This window comes from Peromyscus leucopus, chromosome 8b (genome assembly GCF_004664715.2).
Source record: "Peromyscus leucopus breed LL Stock chromosome 8b, UCI_PerLeu_2.1, whole genome shotgun sequence".
Lineage (NCBI taxonomy): Eukaryota > Metazoa > Chordata > Mammalia > Rodentia > Cricetidae > Peromyscus > Peromyscus leucopus.
Genome location: NC_051086.1, coordinates 26224597 through 26248379, shown reverse-complemented (window position 1 = coordinate 26248379; position 23783 = coordinate 26224597). Strand labels below are relative to the sequence as shown.

Here is a 23783-nt window from a genome sequence, read left to right as displayed (position 1 = left end):
CCTGGTCTACATAGCAAGTTCCAGGTCAGCCAGAGCTACCAAGTAAGACTAAAACCCCCAAATAAAATCACAACAGTAAAAAAAGTAAGCATGGGAGATCATTTCAATTCTAAAGTAGGTGAGCTATCCTACTTGTACCTAGAGCAAAGGTGATCTCATTTTCTCTTTATTTTTAGAGTCTTTTATTCAAAACTTCAGTGTTCTCTACAGTCCCTTGAAAAGGCATCTTACTGGAAGTGACTCTGCCCAGTTTCCATCTCAGCATTTAATCACTGAAGTGACAACTGATACCTTCTGGGAAGTAACCCTTCAGAAACAGGTATGGGACTGGAGAGATGACGTGGTGGTAGAGCACTACAAGAAACAGGCTTAGGGGCTAAGGAGTGGGGCAAAACTCAAGCCATCCATTCCTCTTCATTTCTACAGTGGTAGTCATTGGGGGGAAACAGACTCTTTCTGATATGCAGAGTGGTCTGGTGGTGGAACATGTGCAGATTGCACGCTGCTTTCTAACTGCAAAGACTGTAAGGAAAACATAATTAGAACTAAAGATGAAAAATATCTTGCCATGAGTCCTGCATAGTCAGTGACTCAATGCCTTCAGGATTCTGAGCACAGCAGGAAATGAGGTCCAGGACCAGGTGTGAGTAACTGTCTCCCCTTCCCACAGGATGTTCTGCTGCTCTATTACACACCGTGGTGCGGCTTTTGCCCATCTCTCAATCACATCTTCATCCAGCTAGCTCGGCTCCTGCCAGAAGACACATTTACCGTGGCTAGGTAAGGACACCAGTCTATAGGGTCATGGGTCCTCTCTGCCACCTAGCCCGTGGTAGGTGGGCTTGACTCTAATGATCATGAAGGTGTTTATTACTGATTGGATTCATAGGAAAACAGGTGCAGGTTTGGCTGCTTGCAGGTCTTAGGAAGGGGATGCCCAGAATTGCCACCCAGCCCTGGGACTCAGAGCCTTTGCCCTTGTTCCCTCTTCGTTGGTGAAATCAATTTGATAATAGCCATGTGTCTAGGTTTGTGATTCCATGGTGCTTTATGTGGCCTTTTGTATAAACACATTTTGAATCCTTGGTTTAAGACAAGCTCTCACTCTGTAGTTCAGGATGGGTTGAACTTACTATGTAACCCAGGCTGAACTTTAATTCCTTGCAGTCCTTCGACCTTGGTTTACCAAGTGCTAGGGTTAGAGTTGTAAGTTACCATACCTGCCTTCAAATACCAGTTTAATTACATTTATTCCTTGATAGTTGTGTATGTGGGTATGCTTGCTTTGTTTTATTTTGAGACAGGGTCTGCAATGTAGCCTAGGCTGGCCTGGAACTCACTATGTAAACCAGGTTGATCTTGAACTCAGAGCCACCTACCTCTGCCTCTTGGGCTCTGGGATTGGAGATGTACACCACTATCCCCAGCTCCTTGACAGTTTGACATGTACTTCCTGATTATACTCAGGGCCCACCTTTGGTTCACCCTTCCACCTGTCACCCTCTCACTTTTCTCCCCATCCTGATGTCATGTCATTTTGTTTTTGTTTTTCTCAAGATAGACAGGGTTTCTCTGTGTAACAGCTCTAGCTGTCCTAGAACTCACTTTGGAGACCAGGCTGGCCTCAAACTCACAGAGCTCTGCCTGTCTCGCCTCCCCAGGTGCTGGAATTAAAGGCATGCGCCACTGCTCTGGCTGTTTTTGTTTTGTAATCGAGTTGAACCAGAGTCGTCCCAGTGCTCATGGGTGTGGAGCTGCACACAGAGCATAGAGGATATACCAATGGCTCACACTATTGAAGATCAGTATTTCTCCTCCCCCAGCATCATCAGTAGCTAATGGGTCCCCAGGAGGGGTAGGCCCGTAAGCCCTTCCCCTGTTCTTGACTAAATGTTGTGAGTTCATAATTGCAGTTGGCTACCCCCCCACCCCCAGTCATCAGTTCTTAAATCTCCTGAGTTCCTGCATTCCCAGCTGTTGGCTGCAAACAGAAGCTTCTCTGATAAAAGTGGAGAGCAGCATTTGCCTATGGGTATAAGCATAAATACTTAGAAGGCAGTTTGACACCATGTGCATTTAGTAGAACGGTAGTAAGTTTGGTCTGTTGATGAGTTTTACAGTACCAGGCATGAATTCCCTCCTAGCCCTCAAATCCAATCAGAAAATACTCCTGCCACTGTTGTGCCTGTGGGCACATCCTGCATGGAGGTCAGCATTGTAGCATGCGAGGTCTACCACTGGGTAACATTATTGATGACTTTTCTTTCCCAGCTGCCCAGTAGCATCTTATGTATGGGTAGAAGAGAAGTCTTTCCATTTCCTTTCCAGCTTGATTTTTCTGTCCTATAGCAGGGTGTGTGGTGTCTGCAATAGAGTCTTACCATCTAGTTCTGGTCAACAGCCAAGAGCAATAGCAATAGCCTGTGCTGTTGGAGGGCCTCTGGGACCTTCATGGCTAACTGATGGGGTAGTATACCTTATTTGTAAAATCAGGGTCTCTCAGTGAACCTGGAGCTCACAGTTGGCTAGCCTGGCTGGTTAAGGATCCTACTGTGTTTGCCTCTTAGCACTGGGATTACAAGTGTGCACCACTATACGTGGTTGTCTGTGTGTTCTGGGGATCCAACTCAGGTTCTTATGCTTATATAATAAACACTTTACCAAGCCCTCAAATCCGGTTTGTAAGATCAGGAAGTGAGCAGTTTAACTTTAATATATATCTTCTCCTCTCCATCCTTGCCACTAAATGTGAAAGACCAGATCATAGAAAAAAAATAACAGAAGAGAGATACAGTCTTTCTGATGAAAAGATAACAAAAGATGAACATATTCCATTATAAGTATGTACAGTGAAAACAACATACTTGATGCTTTTTTTTTGTTGTTAGTATGATTGAACCCAGGACCTCATGCATGCAAAGCAAGTGTTCTACCACTGAGCTGTAATCCCTAGTCCTAATAAAAACATGCTTTAAAAGGTAGTCATAAGTACATGTATGTTTATATTTTACCTGCTGCCTGCTATGTATTCTCAGTAATAATCAGAGCCAGATTTGACAAGTGTCTTTGCTGAGAGATTGTTACATACATAGAGGCTTAAACCTCAGAACACCCAGCGCAGCTGCTGTATCTACCCATCGTTTTCTTTTAATTAATCTTATGCACAGAAATATTAAGCAACTTGCCCATAATTATGGAATATGTAAATTAGGGACCAGTATTCAGGCTCAGGAGTTCATATTCTAGATACGCCACATTTAAAATGGATTGAGGCTGTAGCTCAGATGATAGAATGCTGTCTGGTATACACAAAGCCCTGGTTCAATCCACAGCTCTGCATAAATCAGGTGAACCAGGTGGTGGCTCATGCTGGTAATTCTAGCACTCAGGAGGTGAAGGCAGAAGGATCAGAAGAAGTTCAGGGTCATCTCCGCTGCATAGTGAATTAGAGACAAGCCTAGATAAGACACCCTATCTCAAAATAGTGAAGGAGTTTTTAATAAAATGCTTGGCCAGGTGGTGTTGGTGCACGCCTTTTTCCCATCACTCGGGAAGCAGAGGCAGGTGGATCTCTGTGAGTTCAAGGCCAGCCTGGTCTACAGAGCGAGTTCCAGGACAGCCAGGGCTACACAGAGAGACCCTGTCTAGGGGGAGAAAAACAAAGCAAAAAGCAGGAAAAAAAAATGCTTAAGGACAGGTAAACTCCAGTGTAGACAGAGAACACAGGATGTGACAGAAGAAACAAACAACTGGGAAATTATAACCTGAGAAATGTAAATTAAAATTAAAATACCAATAAACTGACTAAATTTATAAATGCGTCCAAGTGACAGGATCTTGTACTGATAGTTAGTACAGTCAGACATAGCTAATGGAATTGACACGTATGAGAAGTTACAAAAACAGTTGTACGTTTTTGACTCGGTTCATTCCAGAGATGTGTGGGCCAGGCTTCAGAGCATTCTTCGCAGCAGCAGGAAAGTGTATGTCAGTAGTGTTGGCACAGTGAACATTTCAGTCCATTGCTAAATTGGTCCTTTCCTTTAATTAATGGACAAGAATATAGGGTGAGCCATGTGACTGCTCCTGTGTCAGTTTACAAGCCACACCTGAAAGGATCCCAGGCAGACGCCTCCAGTGGCCCAGTGCAGTTCCCCTGGGTTTTTACAGTATTTTCACTTCACAGTTGACTCTTCATTGAGGTGCACATTAGGAGAGAAAAAGCACTCAGTACTACTTGGCTGAAAGGGTCTCTATAGTGTTTCAGACAGGCTTTCACAGGCAGAGGTAGACATGACATTTTGTTAAAAGGTGTGGGGGGAGGAGAATTGCATTTGCATTTGACGGTGTCAGTTTTGGAGTTTTCTGTGTGTATATTTGAAACGGGGTCTCCTCTTTCCCAGGCTGGCCTCTAACTAACTGCAGCCAAGGATGACCTTGTGACCCTCTTGCTTTTGTCTCCTGAGTGCTGAGACTAGGTGTGCATCACCATGCCAGGTTTAAGAAGGGCTTAGCTATAAATTATGCTAAGTGAGCACTCTCTCAACTCAGCTACACCCCTTGCCCATATGCCACTCTGAGCAAATACATAACTCCAGTTTATACTGCCTGATCATCTCACACCAGTTACACATTTGAAAACCTCCACCAGATGAATAGGTCCGGGCATTTTCATCTTCCATGTGCACTGGTCATAATTATCCCCCACTTAAAGGATGCCATCAGCCCTGCGTGTGGGTCAGCACACATGGATCCCCATCACCTGCCCAGCTGCTGGAGGGCCATTCACCAGAGCAGTTGTAGATTATTCCACAGTAATTGACCACAGGGTGGGTGATTTAGTAGATGCCATTTTTTATACTCATAAATTAATCTGTTGACCTTGGTGGCACATACCAGTAATCCCAGCACTAGGGATGATGAGACAAGATGGCTCTTGAGAGTTTGATGCCATCCTGTGCTAAATAGTGAGAACTAGACCAGCTTTAGCTGCAAGGCTCCATGATGGGGGAAATACAAACGTAAAAAGGAAGAAGAAGTGGCACTCTGGCCGTCAGATTTACAGACTATAAAGTGTAGTCTTCAAAGAGACCTGCTGTGTGTGCTATGCTCAATAGCTTTCTTTTTCTAGAACTAATGCACCAATTGAAATGCTCACCAGATCCTGTCAGTAGATGAAGTACTCCTTCACTGAGGCAGCTTGGGAGATTTATGTTTCCTTTTAGGTTCTTGTATTACCCAGGGTGGACAGTGGCTCATGTTCTTAAAGTGTAGGTTTCTGACTCATGCTAGGGCATAGAAGAACTCCAGGTTCTTCAGGTTTGGCCAGTCGCGTCTTACCAACCCTTTCCCTTTGCCTCTGCCAGGATCGATGTGTCTCAGAATGATCTTCCTTGGGAATTCATGGTTGACCGTCTTCCTACTGTTTTGTTTTTTCCCTGCAATAGGTAAGGCTGAATTGTTTTCAGGATTGGGCAGGTGGGGTTTTCCTGTTGAAGCCTGAAGGTGAAATGGGCTTCTGTTGTAAATCTTTCATTGTGTTCTACACTATTGTTAAAATCGTGCCAATTAGGGATACAGAGGAAAAGCGATCCAGTGTTGGAATGTCATGTGTTGTGATTTTCTTTCTGTTTTTTGTTTGTTGTTGTTTTTGAGACAAGTCTCACTAGGTAGCTCTGGTTGGCCTAGAATTTACTATGTAGACCACACTGACCTTGAACTCAGCCTCCCAAGCGCTGGGATTAAAGGCGTGTACTACCAGCCTAACAAGTGCTGGTTTTCCTTGACACTTGCTCTTCTCTAAGGTCTTTCTTACCAAGCATTCCTGTGCTCTGGGAACTAATTAGCTGTCATATCTGTGTGAACCTGTAGAAAGTGCTTATGTTTGTGTGGGATGAATCCTGCTGATACCTACTGGTCCCTCTCACCCAGGGAGATACTGGCAGCCCCTACCCACTGCTCCATTCCTATAGCGCTCTCTCTGCATGTGTACAGTCTGCTCTGAGGTTGTCTGTCACCCAACTGAAAGCTACTGTAAATGGGTGGGACATTAGCAGAGAGAGCTAGGCTTGGCAATGAGTGTAGACCCAAAGGTTTCCACAAAAAAAGGGAACAAACCCTCAAAGCTAAGGAAGCGGGATGCTGACTCCTTCTCACACAGGTCCACATGGAGGTCCACTCACATCCCCTGTGGAAAATGTGTTTGCAGGATCCTATAGGGAGGGCCCTGGCCCACGCTGTGGTCACTGTTGTAACTTTTTGTGTTTCACAAGTCACTGTCCCACTACAGTGCTTCTCAGGCCTCTCTGGGAGAGGGCTTCCTTGGACTGTCAAATCATTGCCTCTGTTTTTGCCCTTTATCTCAAAGAATGTGTGCTATAATACTTCCTGTCGTAGCAGGGGCTTGTCAGATCACATACTAAAAACAGAGTGTGACTCAGTCTGTTCTGCTGCTGGCTCTGCCATTTTCTCTCTGAGACGTGTTAAATTGCCATATAATCAAGAAATCATGGACACACTAACACCAGCAATTTCATCTGTGTGGGACACAAGTTGGGCATGTAGCGTAATGATATGTAATTTTTGAATTCAAACATACGTTTAAAAAATACTAAAGTTAGAGCACACAGTAAATGCCTTTGCAGGCAAAGGCTCTCTCAGCAAGTGGACTAATGAGCATTGTGCATGGACAGAAAGACACCTGCAGAACAGGTGCACAAGAGGGACATGCTTGGCCAGCACTCCACTTCTGGAGCTGCCTTGTATAATAAAAGAAAGAATGCAGGCCAGGTATGGTGGCATACACCTTTAATTCCAGCTCAAAAGGCTCGAAGCTCTTTGAGTTGAAGGTCCCTGCAGCCCCTCCTGTGTCCCTTGATTAAGAGTAGAAGACTGCCCGTGTCTGTTAAACACAGAGAGTCTGGTGAATCAAAGCCTTTAATGTTTTGGAATGGGATTTTTCTCATTTCCTAAAAACAGATGGTGGTGGGCACAAGTGGAGGGAGCTCATCATTAGCTGGTCCAGAGAGCATTTGGCTTACCCAGAAGGTGAAGAGAAAATTGTCATGTGACTATTGTTTGTATGGAAATAAATGAAAGGGTGCAGAAGGTGACAGAGAGAGCTCCACTGGCCCAGCAGGAAGCAGTCAGCTGAGTAAGGACTGTGAGGGCCAGTAGGCAGCTCAAGAGTAAGTGGTCGTGACTACCAACTATTAAGTAGAAAGGCTCACAGAAGGGGAAACGAAAAACACTGCTGGATAACATGTAATAAGACTTTTCATGGGTACCTGCTCCTGCTATTTTTAGTGAAAGTATAAAGCGGTATCTGTGCTGTGGAAAATGCAAACTACGCAACTATGCTGAGGTGTTGACATGGCTGCTTCTGAGGTGTGAAGGCTACGAGCATTGGGAGATAGTGCTTGTATGATTTTTACATCCCTGCAAACTACATTGACTGTGCCCCATTGCAGTCCAAGGCCTGCCCTCTGCCCACAGTACAGCCTGCTCTGGTCTTACCTCTCTTCTTCAGAAGTGGAGGCTGGGATAAGGATCTTCACCTTCTTACACTGGGCTATCTTAGAGCCAGTCCCCAAGCCAGCAGCCTACCCTACTCTAGAGGACATTGCAAACTGCAGATATTTGGGCCTAGCTCTGGCCCAGCAGATGCATCGGGTACATGCTCCACAAGAATACTCCAGTGTTGCACACCCAGGAAGAACTTCACTGCTTCTGAGGAGCTCTTACCACCATGCTTTCAGGAGAATAACTTTTTTTTTTTTTTTTTTTTTTTTTTTTTTTTTTTTTTTTTTTTTTTTTTTGCTATTCTTTAAGATCACAGTCTCACATTGTTTCTCAAGCTGGTCCGAAACTCAGTATGTAACCCTGGGTGCTGAGATTAATGAAGGGTGCCACTGTGGTGATATATTGTGCACCACAATAAAACTTATCTGGGGATCAGAGGATCGAGCCAGTCACTAGATTAAACATAGAGGCCAGACAATGATGGCACACACCTTTAATCCTATCATTTGGGAGACAGTCTGGATCTCTGTGAGTTCAAGGCCACACTGGGGACAGAGCCAGGATTAATGGCACACTCCTTTAATCACTTGAGATCTCACGCCTTTGCTTGGAAACCACACACACACACACGCACGCACGCACGCACGCACGCACGCACGCACGCACGCACGCACGCACGCACGCCTTTAATCCCAGGAAATGACATGGCTGGGTGGGTGGAGAACGGTATATAAGGTGTGAGGAGACAGGAAATAAGCAGCAGTTCAACTGAGATCCTCAGGGGTGAGGACTCATGGAAACAGGATTGGCTGAGAAGTTGGCAGGGTAAGGTTGTCTGTGGCTTGCTCTGCTTCTCTGATCTTTCAGCTTTCACCCTCAGTTATCTGGCTCTGGGTTTTTTTTATTAAGACCTTTTAAGATTCATGTTACATCTCGAACAACAAGCCACCATTCCCAGATTAAAAGAACTACTTTTTGGAATCAGTTTATAGATATGCTGTGTCCTAGCTACTTTTTAAAAATGTATGAAAAAAAATGTTTTAAAGATCAACATTTGATCTTTTTTAAAAAAAAAAAGTATATGCTGGGCAATGAGGGCATGTGCCTTTAATCCCAGCACTCAGGAGGCAGAATCAGGCAGCTCTCTGAGTTTGAGGCCAGCCTGGTCTACAGAATGAGTTCTAGGATGGCCAGGGCTACACAGAGAAACTCTTGAGTCAAACCCTCCCTCCCCCACAAAAAAAAAAAAAAGAAAAGAAAAAAGAAAGTAGCCAAGCATGTCACACTTCACACTCTCAGGATCCCAGTTCGGGGAACAGAAATGAGGATCACAAGTTCAGGGTCAGCCTGGACTACATATTGAGTGAGACTCTTGAAACAAAACAGCTGTGACTCAACCGGTAAGAGTTCTGAAAATCCAAACGGTGGAAGAGAACCAATTCCATGTCCCTTGACCGCCACAGGATCGCCATTGCAACTGTATACAAACACAGAAATAAATGCAATTTTTAAAGAGGTGAATTTTTCTTTAAAAAGGGTGTGATGGCACAAACCTTTAATCTCAATACTCAAGAGACAGAGGCAGGCAGATCTGAGTTTATGGCCAGCCTGGTCTATATAGTGAGTTCCAGGCCAGCCAAGGCTACAGAATGCAACCTTGTCTCCAAAACCAAAACATAACCAAAAAATAAATGAATAAATGAAAAGTATGAAAGCATTTTAGCATGACAGTTAACAGAACCATAGCATTGCCCCAAGACTTCAAAATAGCATTGTGCTTACCAGTCTCATTCTGTAAACATCTCTAGAGACATTCTGAGGTGTCCTACAGTTCTTCACAGGAACGGTGCATCTAAATTTGGCCCTAGAAAAGACAGGTCCATTGCTGCTTGATAGAGTGGCAGGCCCAACCATCCACTCCATAGTCAAGCTGAGTGCTCCATGGGAAAATCTGTTGTAAAGAGCACTTACCAGATTATTGATAAAAAACAGCTGACATTGCAAACTCTGAAATTCTGTTTTCTGCTACCTGAAAGTTTTTAGGGTGCTCTCCCCTCTCCCATAAACGTTACATGGAGGGGGACATGATCTGGTTTATTTTTTGTGGTGAGGATCTCACAGTATAGGCCAGGCTAGCTTCAAACTTCTAGTTATGCTCTTGCTTCAGCTCCCCCTCCCCCCTCACTCACTGTCCTGGAATTTGTAGACCAGGCTGACCTTAAACTCAGAGATCTGCCGCCTTCTGCCTCCCAAGTGCTAGGATTAAAGGCGTGTGCCACCATGCCCAGGCTTGCCTTAATTCTCTTGTTTTTTGTTTTTGTTTTTTAATAGGAAAAGGGTTACATATTAATAAAACAACTTTTGTCATTTTTAGGTGTTTGGCTTCTGGCTTTGTGTGGAATGAGTGTCCAAGTTTTTTAATTAGTGCATTTTTTTTTCCATTTTTAACTTTGTTTAATTTTATTAATTAATTAATTAATTAATTTTATTTTTTTTTTTTTTGAAACAGAGTAGCCTTGGCTGGCCTGGAACTTGCTATATAGACCAGGCTTAGCCTCGAATTCGTAGAGACCCATCTGCCTCTGTCTCCCTAGTGCTGAGATTAAATGTATGAGCCATCACACAAGTCATTTTAATTAAAAAAAAAAATGATTATTTCTTTGTAAATGTTTTTTATTATTTTTATTTTATGTATGTGCATTAGTGTTTTGGTTGCTTGTATGTCTGTGTGAGGGTGTCAGATCCCCTAGAACTGGAGTTACAGACAGGTGTGAGCTGCTGTGTGTGCTGGGAATTGAACCCAAGTCCACTGGAAGAGCAGTCAGCCCTGTAAATGGGTGTTTTGCCTGCATTTATGTCAGTACAGCATGTGTGTACAGTGCACTCAGAGACCAGAAGAGGGAATCAAATCCCCTGAGGCTGGAGTTAGAGTTGTGAGCTACCATGTGGGTGCTGGGAATTGAATCCCCGTCCTCTGAAAAAGCAGCCAACACTCTTAACCACTTAGCTATCTCTCCAGCCCCAAATTGGTATATTAAGGAACCATGTTTTTGTTTTTCTCATTTTTGAGACTTAGTCTCACTATGTAACCCAGGCTTGCTTCAAACTTGTGATCTTCCTGACTGGGGGATTATAAGTATATGGCACCATACCTGGTTAAAAATGCAATTTTGAAAAAGCTAATGTTGAACATCCACTTAACTCATTTAACCCTTACAACAGCCCGCTGAGGCACATGACAGTCTTATCCACATTTTACAGAACCCACACCACTTGTCTGAGGACATACAGCACTGAGCAGAGCATTGTGGGACACTGCCTTTGGGGTCTTGTCAGCTGCTTTCCTTTACTCTCTGAGAGTGTTGATTTCTGTATGGTGATTAACCTCAGGCAGAACTGTAGAAAGTAGTGTTTTAAGTTATGGTAGCTAGATTGTGTATGCATGGGTAAACATACCCATGAGAGAAACTTTGGTGGCTGAACAATTAAATGACAGGTTCTAAAAAGGACCTTTCTGAATCAGAGCATGGAACAAAGACATAGGGACGGACCCCTTTGAATGTCACCAAACTCACTTCTGTGCTGTCAAGGCTAAGTGGCTGTAATTCATCTTAGTCCCTTAGTTGGTCCATTTGCCAGTAATACCTGTCCAGGTGTGAGCCCAGTGTCCCCAGCCTGGGTGGAGTACAGTCCCCACCAGCCAACTATACTTTATGCTATAGATACTGTGCATTAAGTATATGCTATTACTGGCTTTTTGTTTGTTTTTTCAGTTTTACTGAGCACTGTTAAAAGCCTTGGTAACAGCAGACAGCCCTATTCCAGGACTGATAACCAACCATTGTAGATCAGACAGATTCTTCCTCCTTCTCAATTCACTGGCTTTGGGCTTAGGCATGAGCGTGCTTGTCTGAAAGTTGAGTACAGACACTTGAGTTCTGTTCTCAGGAACAGACAAACACTTTTAAGTCAAATTTCATTACAATTGCAGTGCAAGTCTGTGGAGTGCCTCAACTGCACAGAGAACTGATTGCGTGGGCAACACTTCTTTTCAGTAAGAACTCAGCAGAGTGGCCAGCCTGACATCAAGTCCCATTTGTCTCTGCATCGTGCCTATTGAGACCCTCACTTTTGATTTTTCCTTCCAGAAAGGACCTAAGTGTGAAATACCCTGGAGACCTCCCCATCACCCTTCCGAACCTGCTGAGGTTCATTCTGCATCACTCAGACCCTGCCTCTGCCCCTCAGGACCTTGGCATCAGCCCCCCTACCCAAGAATGTGTCCAGAACAAGGCAGCCCTGCAGCGTGAACACATCTCTCATGTGGAGAGTGCCATGCAGAAGCTAAGATCCGAGATGAGCAGCCTACGCCGTACACAGGAGAAGGTAGAGGGCCGGCTCTTTAGTGCCCGCCGGGATGGGCACCGCCTGCTACGCCGACAGCGTGCTCTGGAGCAGCAGCACAGGTTGCTCCGTCGCCACAGCCAGAAACTGCAGGCCCTGTATGTGCAGAAGGCCCGTGAGCTCCAGGAGCTGGCCAGTGCCTCAGAGACCCCCCTCCCTGAGCATTCATGGCTCAAGGTCCTTGTGGCCACTATGGAGAGGGAGCTGGAGGGCCAGGGTGGAGCTAAGGAAGCAGCCCCTCTGGAAAAGGCTCGCCCCAACCACTCTAAGCCCATGGGTGCTACCCAGTTACCTGGTGACACCCCTCCACCTTCTGCCACCAGCTCCACTCTGGCATCAGAGAGGAAGCATGAGAACAGGACAGACTAACTTTTGAATGAGATGAAGGAATCAGAGGTGAAAACTGTACATTGGGAATATATTTATGCAAATTTTATTGAGATTTATTGTAAATAAAGATTTTTCTCAGTGGTCTAGAAAATGAACTTGAATGTCATTCAGCATTTATTGATCAGGAATGGTATCCCTTCCCTTCCACTTATTGCACAAACTTGGTAGCTTTGAGACATAACAGTAGCACAGTCCATTTGAAGATTTATCTAGGAAAGTCAGTCTTGCTTCAGTGGCTGAGCCTTGGCGTTCCTGCCTGCTCCCTAGGACGAAAGGCTAGTTTGTTACTCATCAGAAGACCTCACCACAAGGGTTGCACTTTTGCGAAAGAATCTGAAGAGAAGTCATAACTTATTAACCACTGGAGTGTATGGCTCTGATGTACACTTAGAAAACAAAGGTAGCCAGTGATAAACAAAGACAGGGAAGACTTGTGTGGTTGTTCACTAGTTCTATAGGTGTTTCTACCAGTGCCCCACAGTGTCTGAAGTTACTCTGCAATCCATCCCACTCTGGATGGGCTGACTCAAATGCCAAAGACCTCCCTGGCAACTGGGGAGGAGACAGGAAGCTACCCGAAAGTAACTGGTAAGAATGTGATGTCTGAAAAAGAGAAATGTCATTGGCATAGTAAAAGCTGCAACATGTCTGACAGTGGAGTGATTTGAGCATTTCCAGGAGCCAGGCTCACACTGAAAGCCTAGGTCAACCTGTTCTTGGATCAGTGGGTGGTGAAGCTAAAGGATCAGCAGTAGATAGGCTGCTGGCTGCAAGGAGAATTAGAGGTAGAAAGCTGAAGTGGGGTGAGAATGGATCAAAACCCTCAGCCTCTGCCAGCTCTGGGGCGATCCTTTCATACCTCCTGTTTACCTCCTAGACCTGAAGCATCACTGCTTCCAGGTGCAGCATGCATCTAAGCTAGCTTAAGCTGCCTCTGCCAGTGGCCAGTCTACCCCTTACTACCTCTTCCATGACTTAGTTATCTCACTGGGGTCCAAGAGTTTAAGCTGTTCTTCGGCAGCAGCCCACCAGAGGTGTCTTATTCCTACCTTCACAAATGTCCTTCCAGCTGTCTCCCCTCACCTAGAGCTGTTCCTTAACATTTGATACACACAGCCCCACTTTGAGGCATACACTGCTAAAAAGTGTCCTCTACAGCTCCTCCCTCGGGGTTCCAGAGAATGGATTGGTTTCACATGCATTTTAAAGCTGTCTCCAGCCTGGCCTGAAGCTCTCTGCTTCCTGCCCATTGGTGTGCCGGCCAATCCAGGGCTGGCCACCTTTTCTCATCACCAAAGATGCCAGCACATTCGTGTTTTTATCATAATGGTTTAGAATGCACTTACAGTGGTGGGATTAACATCTAAGCAAGTTTATAGGCATGGACTTAAAGGATATCCCGGAGATACATGCTGCTGGCTCCCTTACCTCCCTGAATTTGAATCCTGGTAGCTGTTGTAAATGCATATGTACACACTAGAAATGATCTTATATAGCACATAGTGCCATTAGAGCTGAGTCAGGGGGCTCTGTCTACAAAGCTCCGTGGATCAAAGTGAAACCCAATACCCAGCCAGTGAGCAGTCATTGGAGAGGAAAGGAAGCTCACTTGTGAAAAGGTGGGAAGAAAACAACAACAAAAACCGAATCGCCTATCCCCCCCACCCCCACTCCAGTGCAGAAAATATTAAATACAAAAACAAAACCTTGCTTGCTTGGGCCAACTGCGTTTCAGACTTCAAGTAGCCACCACAGGCTCTGGTGTTTCCAGAGGACCAGAGCAGTAGGCCTGTGAAGGGATGTACTGGGCATGCTCAAGACCAAAGGGCAAGAGACTGCTCTGCTCAGCTGCCTGGCAGCCCTCAGGACTCGGGGACTCGTCCGTCACAGGCTTCCAAACAAATGCAGCAGCTTCCTTGCAGTGACTGCCATCTGCCCACACTGCTATTTAACAAAGCTGAAGCTGTCGAAAGGGAGGGGTGGGGTTTTTCTTCTACCCATTACTAACCAAGCAGAAGTTGCCCAAGCGCCCAGCCGCTCAGCCCTTCACTTCTTTCCATACACACAGATAAACTTCTGAGCCCTGCCAAGGGCACCTGGGGCCTGACCAGTCAAAGACCCTCCACGGTCATGCCTCAGCTCACCGTGAGTACAGTCATCAAGCCAGCCCCATGGGCTCTATGTGGTATTTTTAAAAATCAGCACAAAGGCTTAAGCACGTGCTTCTGGGCCTATTTACAGTTCACAGGTTGGTGAGTTCACGCATTACAGTAGTAGCTCCATCAAAAACAGGCTCAGCTAAAACATTCAAGTAACAAAAGCGCTAAGGGGCCGTGAGCCCCAGCAAGGTCAGGCCTGCCCACTGCCTGCAATGGGCAGCCCCACCAGGAGGCTGAGGGGGGAGGCCAGGAACAGCTAGGACCCGCAGTCAGTGCATGCGATGACGAAGCCCGAAGAGACCATGCTGGCAAGTGTCAGCCCCTCTCACATAGCATCATGTCTGCTTCTGCCCTCTCGGTGCTTCTGGGCTGGCCGCAAAGGAACCAGGGCCTTCACAGCCCAGCTCAGCCATGCACTTCCGGGCCACTGGAGGTCACCAGCTTGGCCTTTCTTTCCACGCATGGCCCCTTGGCAGAGTACTGCACCAGGAGAAAGGGCTCCTTTGTCTCGCCATCACCCACGATGCTCTCCTCGTCCTCTGACTGGCTGATGCGCTGCAGCCGCAGGTAGCACCAGCAGCCCAGGATCAAGGCCCCCAGGGCAGCAATGGCGATGAGGATGACAATGACTGTGACCACCCCAGTGGTGGGGCTGTGGTCCATGATAGACATGGTCAGTGCTTGGAGGGGCTTCTCTGCTGGAAAGTTCTTGGTGTGGCTGGCTCAACAAGGCTGGAATTCGGGCTGCACAGGACAATCCTGAAAGACAAAGCCAGGAAAGGCTATACCAGGGGCTTGGCAGGGGACTCAGCCACCCAGTTGGCCCTTGCTGGGGTCTGTTTTTAAGTTCGTGAACTCAACCGGCCCTCAACCCAGTGACAACCGTGGGATTTCCTTTCCACTGTGTCTGCCCAGATGCTCACCCACCCTACTTCCCCCAGCGACTTCTGACACCCAGGTGTTTCCGTTGTCAGTAAGTCACTCTGGTGGAAAGGGAAATGGGCACCATGACAGTTGAGGAAGAGGCCGCAAGAGGACTGGCCACTAATCTGGTTCTTCTGTTGTCTGTCTTTCAACAGTTTCCCTCTGTAGCCCAGGCTATCTCACTCATGATTCTCTGGCCTTAGCCCTCTGAGCCTTAGAATCCCAGGCCTGAGCCACCATGCCTAGCTGGAGGTGGACACCCTAGAAGACAGCACATGTCCAGTAGCCACTAGTCCAGGGAGCGAGAGAGGAAGGAGCCAAAGGTAGAGACACAGCACAGCTCCTGTGAGGGGTCAGGAACACGTAATGTCTCAGCCTTCTTGGACCCAGGGAAGAGGTCACAACAGCCAACAGCGTTTGTCCTGTGGAGCCACGGCTGATCTGTGAAGACCCTGGTTTTCAGGAAGCCTGTGGACGTAGGGTGGACAAGCAAAAGTGAAGCAGGTCCTGGAAGACAGGTATGGGGAAGCTTCAGGGAAGGCAGGAGGGGTGGGGTAGCTGGCTCCTGTCTGTACGTAGCTTGGCATCTAGTACAGGAGCCTGATTACCAAGAGGTCAGCACTCCCAAATGTCGGTCCAGGTATGGTCACATCAGAAGCACAGGGGACCAGGTGCTGTGATGTCACTGGACGGGTAGGTGAGCTTCAGGGAGGCCACACTGGCAGGAAGAGCATTCATGGCAGGGGAACAGTACTGCTAGCGCTCGGAGGGCAGGAGGGAGAACCTGGGGCATCATCCTGTTAAGAGTGGCAAGCGAGTGCCAGCTGGGTTCGGGCATGCTGGGGGAGTGACCCCAGGCCATGGAGAGCCAGCTGGGTTCGGGCATGCTGGGGGAGTGACCCCAGGCCATGGAGAGCTGAGATGTTCTTAGCTATGGGGCTTCAGACAGCTCCGTGTCACAGAGCCCAGTTCTCATCTATAGACACGGTTTTGAGTGGCAAAGGAGAAGGAGACCGTGGGATACACAAGACCTATAGAATCTGGACTCCAATGCCTAGGTGGTACTCCAAAGCCCAGTCCGCCACTGCCCCCAGGATCAGGGCTTTGCTACTATGGCCTCCGAGCAGCTGAGTCCAGCAGGCTGCTCCAGTGTCTCGAGGTCCCCCACTTTCTTACTAATGCCGATTAGTAATGAACATGAGTGTGGTTAGAGGGATGTAGATGCCAGGAGTGTTCTGCACAGGCCAGGCACAGCCTCCACTGAATAAGGCTTGAATGTCCAAAGTCTTCTCATCCACATACTCAGGTGGACAGTACAGGAAGATTCTCCCTCCAAACAGGAAGGAACTTGCTGCGTCCTTCAGCAATAATCCCCTTAATTAGAAATGACTCTCACTCAGCCATGGAGGCTGCTGGGGGTCAATGCCCCGGAGTGTCCAGGACCAAGGCCCTGTAACCAAGGAGTACCACCTTCATCCCCTGCACCGACTGCGGGGGAGCTCCAGGCAGGGAGGGCCAGAATCCTCTGATTCTCAAACTTGGTGCTCTCTAGAGTCTGAGCTGCCTGGGTCTCACTGGCTGGCTGTCCACTCTTGCAATCAGAGCACACAGGATATGCTCAAGTGCTTATAGTGACTGACAATGTGTCCCCATTCCTGCTCAAAGCTCCCAGCCTTGTGCTCTCCAATATCCTCCTGGGCCCAGGCCTCTGCCTCCACAGTCCCTTCTGCCCATTAGGAGATGGGCATGCTCCATTAGGGGCATGCTCCATTCCCTAACCTTTGATCACGAGGTCTCAACTGGGGGCAACTGTGTGACCAGGTGTGGTCACACCTGGTAGGCAGAGTCCAGGGATTCTGTTCACCATCCTTGAAGGTATAGGACAGTCCCCAAAACCTCAACAAAGAATAACCTAGCCCCAAATGGCACCACATGGAGGTGGAGGAAGAAACTCTGACCTAGTTTATATTCACTCCAGGAAGGAAGCCTCTACAACCAGAAGGCCAAGGAAGTTCCCTCCCCTGGCATGGCCACCGAGCCCCTGGCCTTTCCCCATCCCCAGAGCTGCATGTCCGAAGAGGGCTCTGCTTGCTCGGTAGCCTGGCACCTACCCTGTCAACATCAATTCCCACAGCCCATGCAGCCAGACCACACAGGACACCGTGGTCTGCTCCATCTACCCTTCATCCTGTTCTCTTTTGGACAGGAAGGGGAAGTGTGTGTTTGGGGTCTGGAGTGCTTCTGGGATAGCAAGTGGAAAATTAAACAATGGTACCATGATCTGAGGGAAACAGCTGTCCTGGAACTGAGGAAACTGAGGCACAAGCAGCTCCAGCCCAGAGGGACCCCAGGAGAGCAGAGATGACTTCAAACTCCTGTCCATATGGCGGCCCCAGGCCTGGAGGTGGACAGACCTCTGAGCATAAAGACTTGTGACCCAGCCAGCCATGCCTGGCCCGTGGCCTCTGCCTAGTCCTAATGGGCTTCTTTCTTTTTTCATTTACCAAGTGTTTCCTGAGTAGTGATCTAAACCTGGCACAGTGGCCTCAGAAGGGGGGCTCCTGGGGTGTCTCACCCTCTGCTGGTCCCGTGGCTGCCTCTTTCTTTCCTGAGAGTACTTTCCCAGAGGTGACTCTTGGGGCTGCTTCCAAGACTCTGGGTGCTGCCTCTTCCCACACTGCCCAGCCTGCACCCCCTACACACACCCCAGGCTTGCCTACGGCTCTCTGCTATCTGCAGGTCTCCTGGTTGAGGGAGTGTTTCCCTGGCTGTTATCTCCTGACCTGTGGCCTCCAGAGTCTAAGAAAAGGTGACTGTCCCTCATGGTCACAGCCAAGCCTCGCCACCCTACCAACGATACACAGTGGGTGCTCAGGAAAAGCTGGCTGAGTGTTCCAAGCCTGTGGTGGTGAGTTAAAAGAGATCGAGCTCTCATGGGGCTCAATCAGAGCACCCTAGTCCTGAGCCAGCTCCCTAACTCCACCTACTCCCAGACTCCTAAGCACAGGTCCCCATGCCTGCCAGCAGCCTTTGGGAAAAGAGGATGGAAGCCAAGCTCAGGCAGGGTTGCCTAACAGGTCTGAGCCCAAACAGGAACACTAAAATAGTGGTTCTCAACTTTCCCAATGTTGTGATCCTTTAATACAGCTCCTCGTGTTGTGGTGATAACAACCATAAAATTATTTTCGTTGCTACTTCATAACTTAAGTTTGCTACTGTTATGAATAGCAATGTAAATATGTGTTTTCCTATGGTCTGAGGCGACCCCTCAGAGGGTCATGACCCACAGGTTAAGAACACGGAGCAAACTCTTCATGCTTGGGGCAGGGAAGGGTGGCAGTAGAGAAGCAGAGTCCAGAGGAAGCTGGGACACCCTGCATCCGGCTAGTATAACCCTCTGCACACCACTGACCTCCATCTCATCCACCAAGGCCCATGGGTCTGCGCAAAACACAGCCCAGCTGAGGACAATCCCAGGAGTACCCCAGAGCAATTACACCCCAATCCACCTTATCTCTTCACTTGCCTTGACCATGCTCTCCTGCAGATGAGCAAACTGAGGCCCGGGGTCAGCTGGAGCACAGGCCACATCCTGTCCCTTGTTGGAAGCAACAGCAGTGGCAGCTTCTGGGTGAGCACTGGTCAGCACAGGCCTGGGTACTCCACAGCCACCCCCGTTTGCAATCTTGAGAATTGTTGGGCCTGGTGTCTCAAGGCCCAGAGCAAATGACACACAGTGTGACTTCTGGGCAGCGGTCTCCTCTAGGAGACTGTCTTCTGGGACTTCCTTGGTGATGGTCTGTTACCCCTACCTCTTCATGGGATCCCCAAACTCACTCTTCACCTCACCATTCATGCTCAGCCCAGAGGGCACATCAGGCAAACTGAGTCCCTCTCTACCCCACGACAGACTGTTCCTGATGACCTCCCTTCCCCCTGTATCCCTGGTACCCCAAGGCACAGACCCAATGTCACAAACAGCCTCTTCTCTGGGGACACCACCAGTGCCGCTGCTCAGCTGCGCTCCACTCCACCGGCAGCCCCCACTTCCTGGGGCACTCCAAGGGCCAGCTAATGCCCAGGAGCTGCCAGTGCCGTCCCACCCTCCAACACAGCCACCTGCCAAGTATCCTCTTTGAGGACCCCAGGCCAGAAGTATCTCCTGCCCCAGGTTCTGTTCTGCCAAAGCCCAGCACGCAGCATCACAGAGGGCTTCTGCCATCCAGGAGCATAGATAAGGATAACAGCATCGGAAGGAGAGCTAACATCCAGCATGGCTGTGTTCACTGTCCCTCACCCTCCACCTTCCCCTCTAGAAGAGAAACCTGCTCCAGATGCCACACCACTGCCAGATCTCACGGCAGGAGAGGAACCGAGGGCTGAGAAGTTTGGGGACTGCCCCAAGGTCAGCTGCAGTCTCATGGTCCAGGCCTGAGTCCTGGCCCTCCTGTGTAAATCACTTGCCGGGCGCTCTTCAGGATCCTAGGGAGCCATACAACTTTGGTAGTGATACAATAGCAGATGCTGAAAAAGTTCCTTGGTGTCAAACGCTTGAGCTCAACATCTCATGTAGAGCTTCTCCAAAATTTCTGCCTCAGAACAATCCTAGAGTTGAGTTACTACTCTTTCCACTTGACAAATACAGCTCAGAGAAGTTAAGCCAGCTGCCCAAGGTCACACAGCTTAAAAGTGGATGTGCGGTTATTCAATCCAGGCAGTCTGGATCCTAAATTACCGATTTCAACCCTGATTCTAAAACGTCATCTACCTGACCTGTCTCCTCTCTCCTGGAGGCCGAGAGCTGTGAATCGGTGTCTGACCTCTTCCTAGGAGCTAGTCTAGGTGACCTGGGCCGAGGACTAGACACCGATGACAAGCGCCCCAGCAGCTCCCGCGTGCAAAGCGCGGGCGGCGTGCAGGCGCGGTGCCAGGCGACGCCGCGTCTCCCCCACTACAGAAGGAGCAAGGCGAGGCGTGAGGGAAGCAGGGGCCCCTTCAGGGGGCGACAGCTGCGGAGGAAACGACAGCTGAAGAGACAAATCAAGTCCGCCCGACCTGGGTTTTTTTTTTTTTTTTTTTTGGGGGGAGGGGGCGGGGAGGCGGACCAGGAGTCAAGCCCACGTCGCGCAGTCACTGCCGACCGGACCGGGAACAAACGCTGCGGCTCGGCCTCAGTTTCCCCACTGACGAAACCGACTCCAGATGTTCCCTGGGCCCCCATCCCCCTTGATCCCATCTTGACCATGCTGGGACTCTGCCAGGAATCCCGTCAAGGCTGGGAGTGAGTGCTCGGGGCAGCCGGGAGGATCCGCTCGGGGCGCAGAACCGCGGGTCGTGGAGAGGGACAGACGCCCCGCCGAGCAGCCTCCGCCCCCCACCGCCTCCTTTGTCCCAATCGCGCCGCGGAGGACAAAGAGCCCCCGCCCGCGCGCGCGCGGCGTCCGCGGCGCCGACCCGTCAGCGCCGCACCCCGGCCCATCCGGCGCGTCCCTTCCCCCTCATCCGCCCGCCCTGCCCGGTCCTGCTCACCATGTCGCGGCCCGCAGTCCCGCACAACCTGCCAGCAGCAGCCTCGCCGCCCGGCTCCGCCGCGCGATAGCCGGGTCGGGCCGCCGCGCAGGAGCCAGACGCCAGAGCCAGAGCTGCGGCGGGCGGGGCGCTCCGGCTCCGCCCAGGCCGGGGGCGGGGCGCTCCGGTGCAGCCAACGGGAGACCGCGCTGGGACGACGGGGCGGGGCGGGAGGGAGGGGTGGAGTCACGTGCGTTCGGGGGGTAAGCGGGGAGGGGAGCGCAGGCAGCAGAGGGGGGTGAGAGAGGGTGCTGGGCGGCTGGCGGGTCCGCGAGCTGGGGTGGGCGGGCGGCTGGGCTTCCGTGCGCGCCTTTTGGGTGCCTGCGGTATTGGGCCTGCTCCTGGAGTCCTTTCTGTGAGAGTAATCTCAGCCCAGTGACAGAGGGGAAACTGAGGCTCACAACAGGCAAGAGTATGGCACACCGCCCCAAGGTTGCAGGCACCGGCAGAGTTGAAAGACTCTGCTTTGGAAAGGAGCTGGCCGTTCTTTTTTGGTTAATTCCATCATTATCCGTCCGTACCTTCATCCACCCACCCATCTGCACCGATGTCAGCCACAAGTCAGACAAACAAGGTCCCTGTCCGCAGAGCTGAGGACTGGGGCGCGTTATTTTAATATAACTTCTTAGTTAAGACGCCAAGTGCAGTGCTCTGTTCAGCCCGCTCAACAAATCAAAATAACCCCCCAAAAAATGTATCATCCCATTTGACATTAGGAACCCAAGGCTCCAGAAGGCTTAAATACTACCGATGTGCTCTTGTGGAGGTAGGATCTGAGGCCAGACATAACTGGCTAGGAACACGAGGCGCTAACTGGTGTAGTGACTGCCCCCAAGAAGAGAGTCCAGGGAGAGGATAGGATACTACATGGTGGCCACCTGGAACTCCCAAGAGGCTCAAGACCTCTGAGGCCCACAGTACTCCCGAAAACTGGAAGGAACAACTTGGTTGGGGCAGATCAGGCTGGGATCTCCTGGTAGCTGGGAGTCCAGGGGCTGCTAACTTTCTTTCCCAGATTCACACAGAGAGTCCTACACACAAGCTGAGATCACCAAACTGTTTCCTACCTCCCATCTTTGGCCCATGCCATTTCTTTTATCTTGAACATTCTTCCACACCATCTTTTAGTATCTCAGCTCTCATGCCCTTGCTCTGGAGGCTTCTCTTTCCCCACTCAGTGGACTCTCCTGTCTATTGTGAAATTGTGTTTTCCAAGGGGTGTCTGATTAACTTTTGGTCTCTATTTCAGGATGAAGCCTGGGCTATCCACTGATGAGTGTATGGAACAGTCAGTGTACAGTAGGTTCTTTTTGTTGTTGTTTTGCTCGTCTGAGACAGGGTCTCACTATGTACCTCTGGCCATCCTGGAACTCGCTCTGTAGACCAGCCTGGCCTCAAACTCAGAGACCTGACTTACTCTTGTCTCCTGAGTGCTAGGATTAAAGGTGTGCACCACCACCACCTGGCTACAGCAGGCTCTTGATAAAATATATCAAATGAGCTAGGCGGTGGTGCACACCTTTAATCCCAGCACTCAGGAGGCAGAGGCAGGTGGATCTCTGTGAGTTTGAGGCCAGCCTGGTCTACAGAGCAAGTTCCAGGACAGCCAGGGCTACCCAGAGAAGCCCTGTTTTAGAAGAAAGAAAGAAAGAAAGAAAGAAAGAAAGAAAGAAAGAAAGAAAGAAAGAAAGAAAGAAAGAAAGAAAGAGAGAAAGAGAGAGAGGGAGGGAGGGAGGGAGGGAGGGAGGGAGGGAGGGAGGGAGGAAGGAAGGAAGGAAGGAAGGAAGGAAGAAAAAGTGGAAGGGTTAGCTCTGCTGCTGAAGGAGACTAGACTGAGGAGGTGAGCTGGGTTTAAGCAAGAATGGAGCCCAGAGGCAGAAGGAAGCAGGGTTCTGGGCCAGCTGACCATAGGCCAGAGCCGGGGCCTCAGAACAGCTCCTGTCTACAGATCTTCCCGTCATTGTCCTCAGAGCTCCTGCCCCATGAACAGGGTGAACCACGGCTGGCAGAGCACAGGAAGGAGGCCGGTTCTTCCCCCACGCCAGGCTAGGGTCTGCGGTATTGGCCTCAGGTGGCCAAGAGCTCATTAGTGGTCTAGGCCTAAAGCATGCAGGCTCAGAGCGCCAGAGCTGGGACTGGCAGGGAGATGAACAGGGAGGCAGGGGTGTGATGGAAAGGACACGTTGAGAGGTCAGCATCGTAACACAGAAATGGCATGGTCCTCCCTGCTTCAGATCTAGTCTTGCCTCCTGAAGGACTTTGGAAAAGCAGCCCTAGCTCTCTGTGCCTCACTTTTCCTCATCTGAAAACTGGGGATAACAGCAAGGTAGACCTCACAGAGTTGGGAACAGGGGAAGAACTCCTCCCTGCTCACTGGTCATCTTAGTAACGGGTAGGTTTAGAGGAGACACAGACGTCCCCTTTTGGATCTTGGGCCAATGACTTTACCTCTCTGAGCCTTAGCTTCCTCATCTTTGTGCTGGGTCTCATGCATGGGAGATGGGGGGAGCGGCAGTGCCTGGCAGTAGCCCAGAACTGCTCAGACCACTTCACTGATGGTAACAGTAATAGGCATGAGATCTTAAAGTGGGAGGCTGGGGATGTGGCTCAGCTAGTAGAACACTTGCCTAGCATTCAAGAAGCCTGGGTTCCATCCCCAGCACTGCCTAAAGAAAACGCAGCAGCACATACCTGTAATCCCAGCATTTGGGGGCTAGAGGCAGGGGCTCAGGCTCATCCTCAGCTACATGTTGAGTTTGAGGCCAGCCTGGGCTACATGAAACCCTCAAAAGAGTGGCAAACACTTAGGTAGGTAGA

At 49.4% G+C, this 23783-nt stretch overlaps 2 protein-coding genes across 5 annotated transcripts in view; one reads left to right on the top strand and one right to left on the bottom strand.

Annotated features, from left to right (window-relative positions):
• The window catches only part of Txndc11 (thioredoxin domain containing 11), a 69090-nt gene extending 56680 nt beyond the window's left edge, over nucleotides 1-12410 (top strand). For 3 of the 4 annotated variants that reach the window (XM_028872898.2, XM_028872899.1, XM_028872900.1), the window contains 4 exons: nucleotides 177-319; nucleotides 671-780; nucleotides 5367-5447; nucleotides 11670-12410. In XM_028872898.2, coding sequence (XP_028728731.1) covers nucleotides 177-319; nucleotides 671-780; nucleotides 5367-5447; nucleotides 11670-12294 — 959 coding nt within the window. In that variant the 3' untranslated portion in view covers nucleotides 12295-12410. The remainder of the gene's footprint in view (nucleotides 1-176; nucleotides 320-670; nucleotides 781-5366; nucleotides 5448-11669) is intronic. The other variant, XM_037201138.1, reaches the window with a different exon arrangement.
• Nucleotides 12343-21048, bottom strand: Snn (stannin). The gene is made up of 2 exons (XM_028872901.2): nucleotides 20928-21048; nucleotides 12343-15233 (listed from the first exon to the last, which is right to left on the bottom strand). The coding sequence occupies exon 2, from the start codon at nucleotides 15144-15146 to the stop codon at nucleotides 14880-14882; it is 267 nt and encodes an 88-aa protein (XP_028728734.1). The 5' UTR covers nucleotides 15147-15233; nucleotides 20928-21048; the 3' UTR covers nucleotides 12343-14879.
• Nucleotides 21049-23783: the final 2735 nt, after the last annotated feature.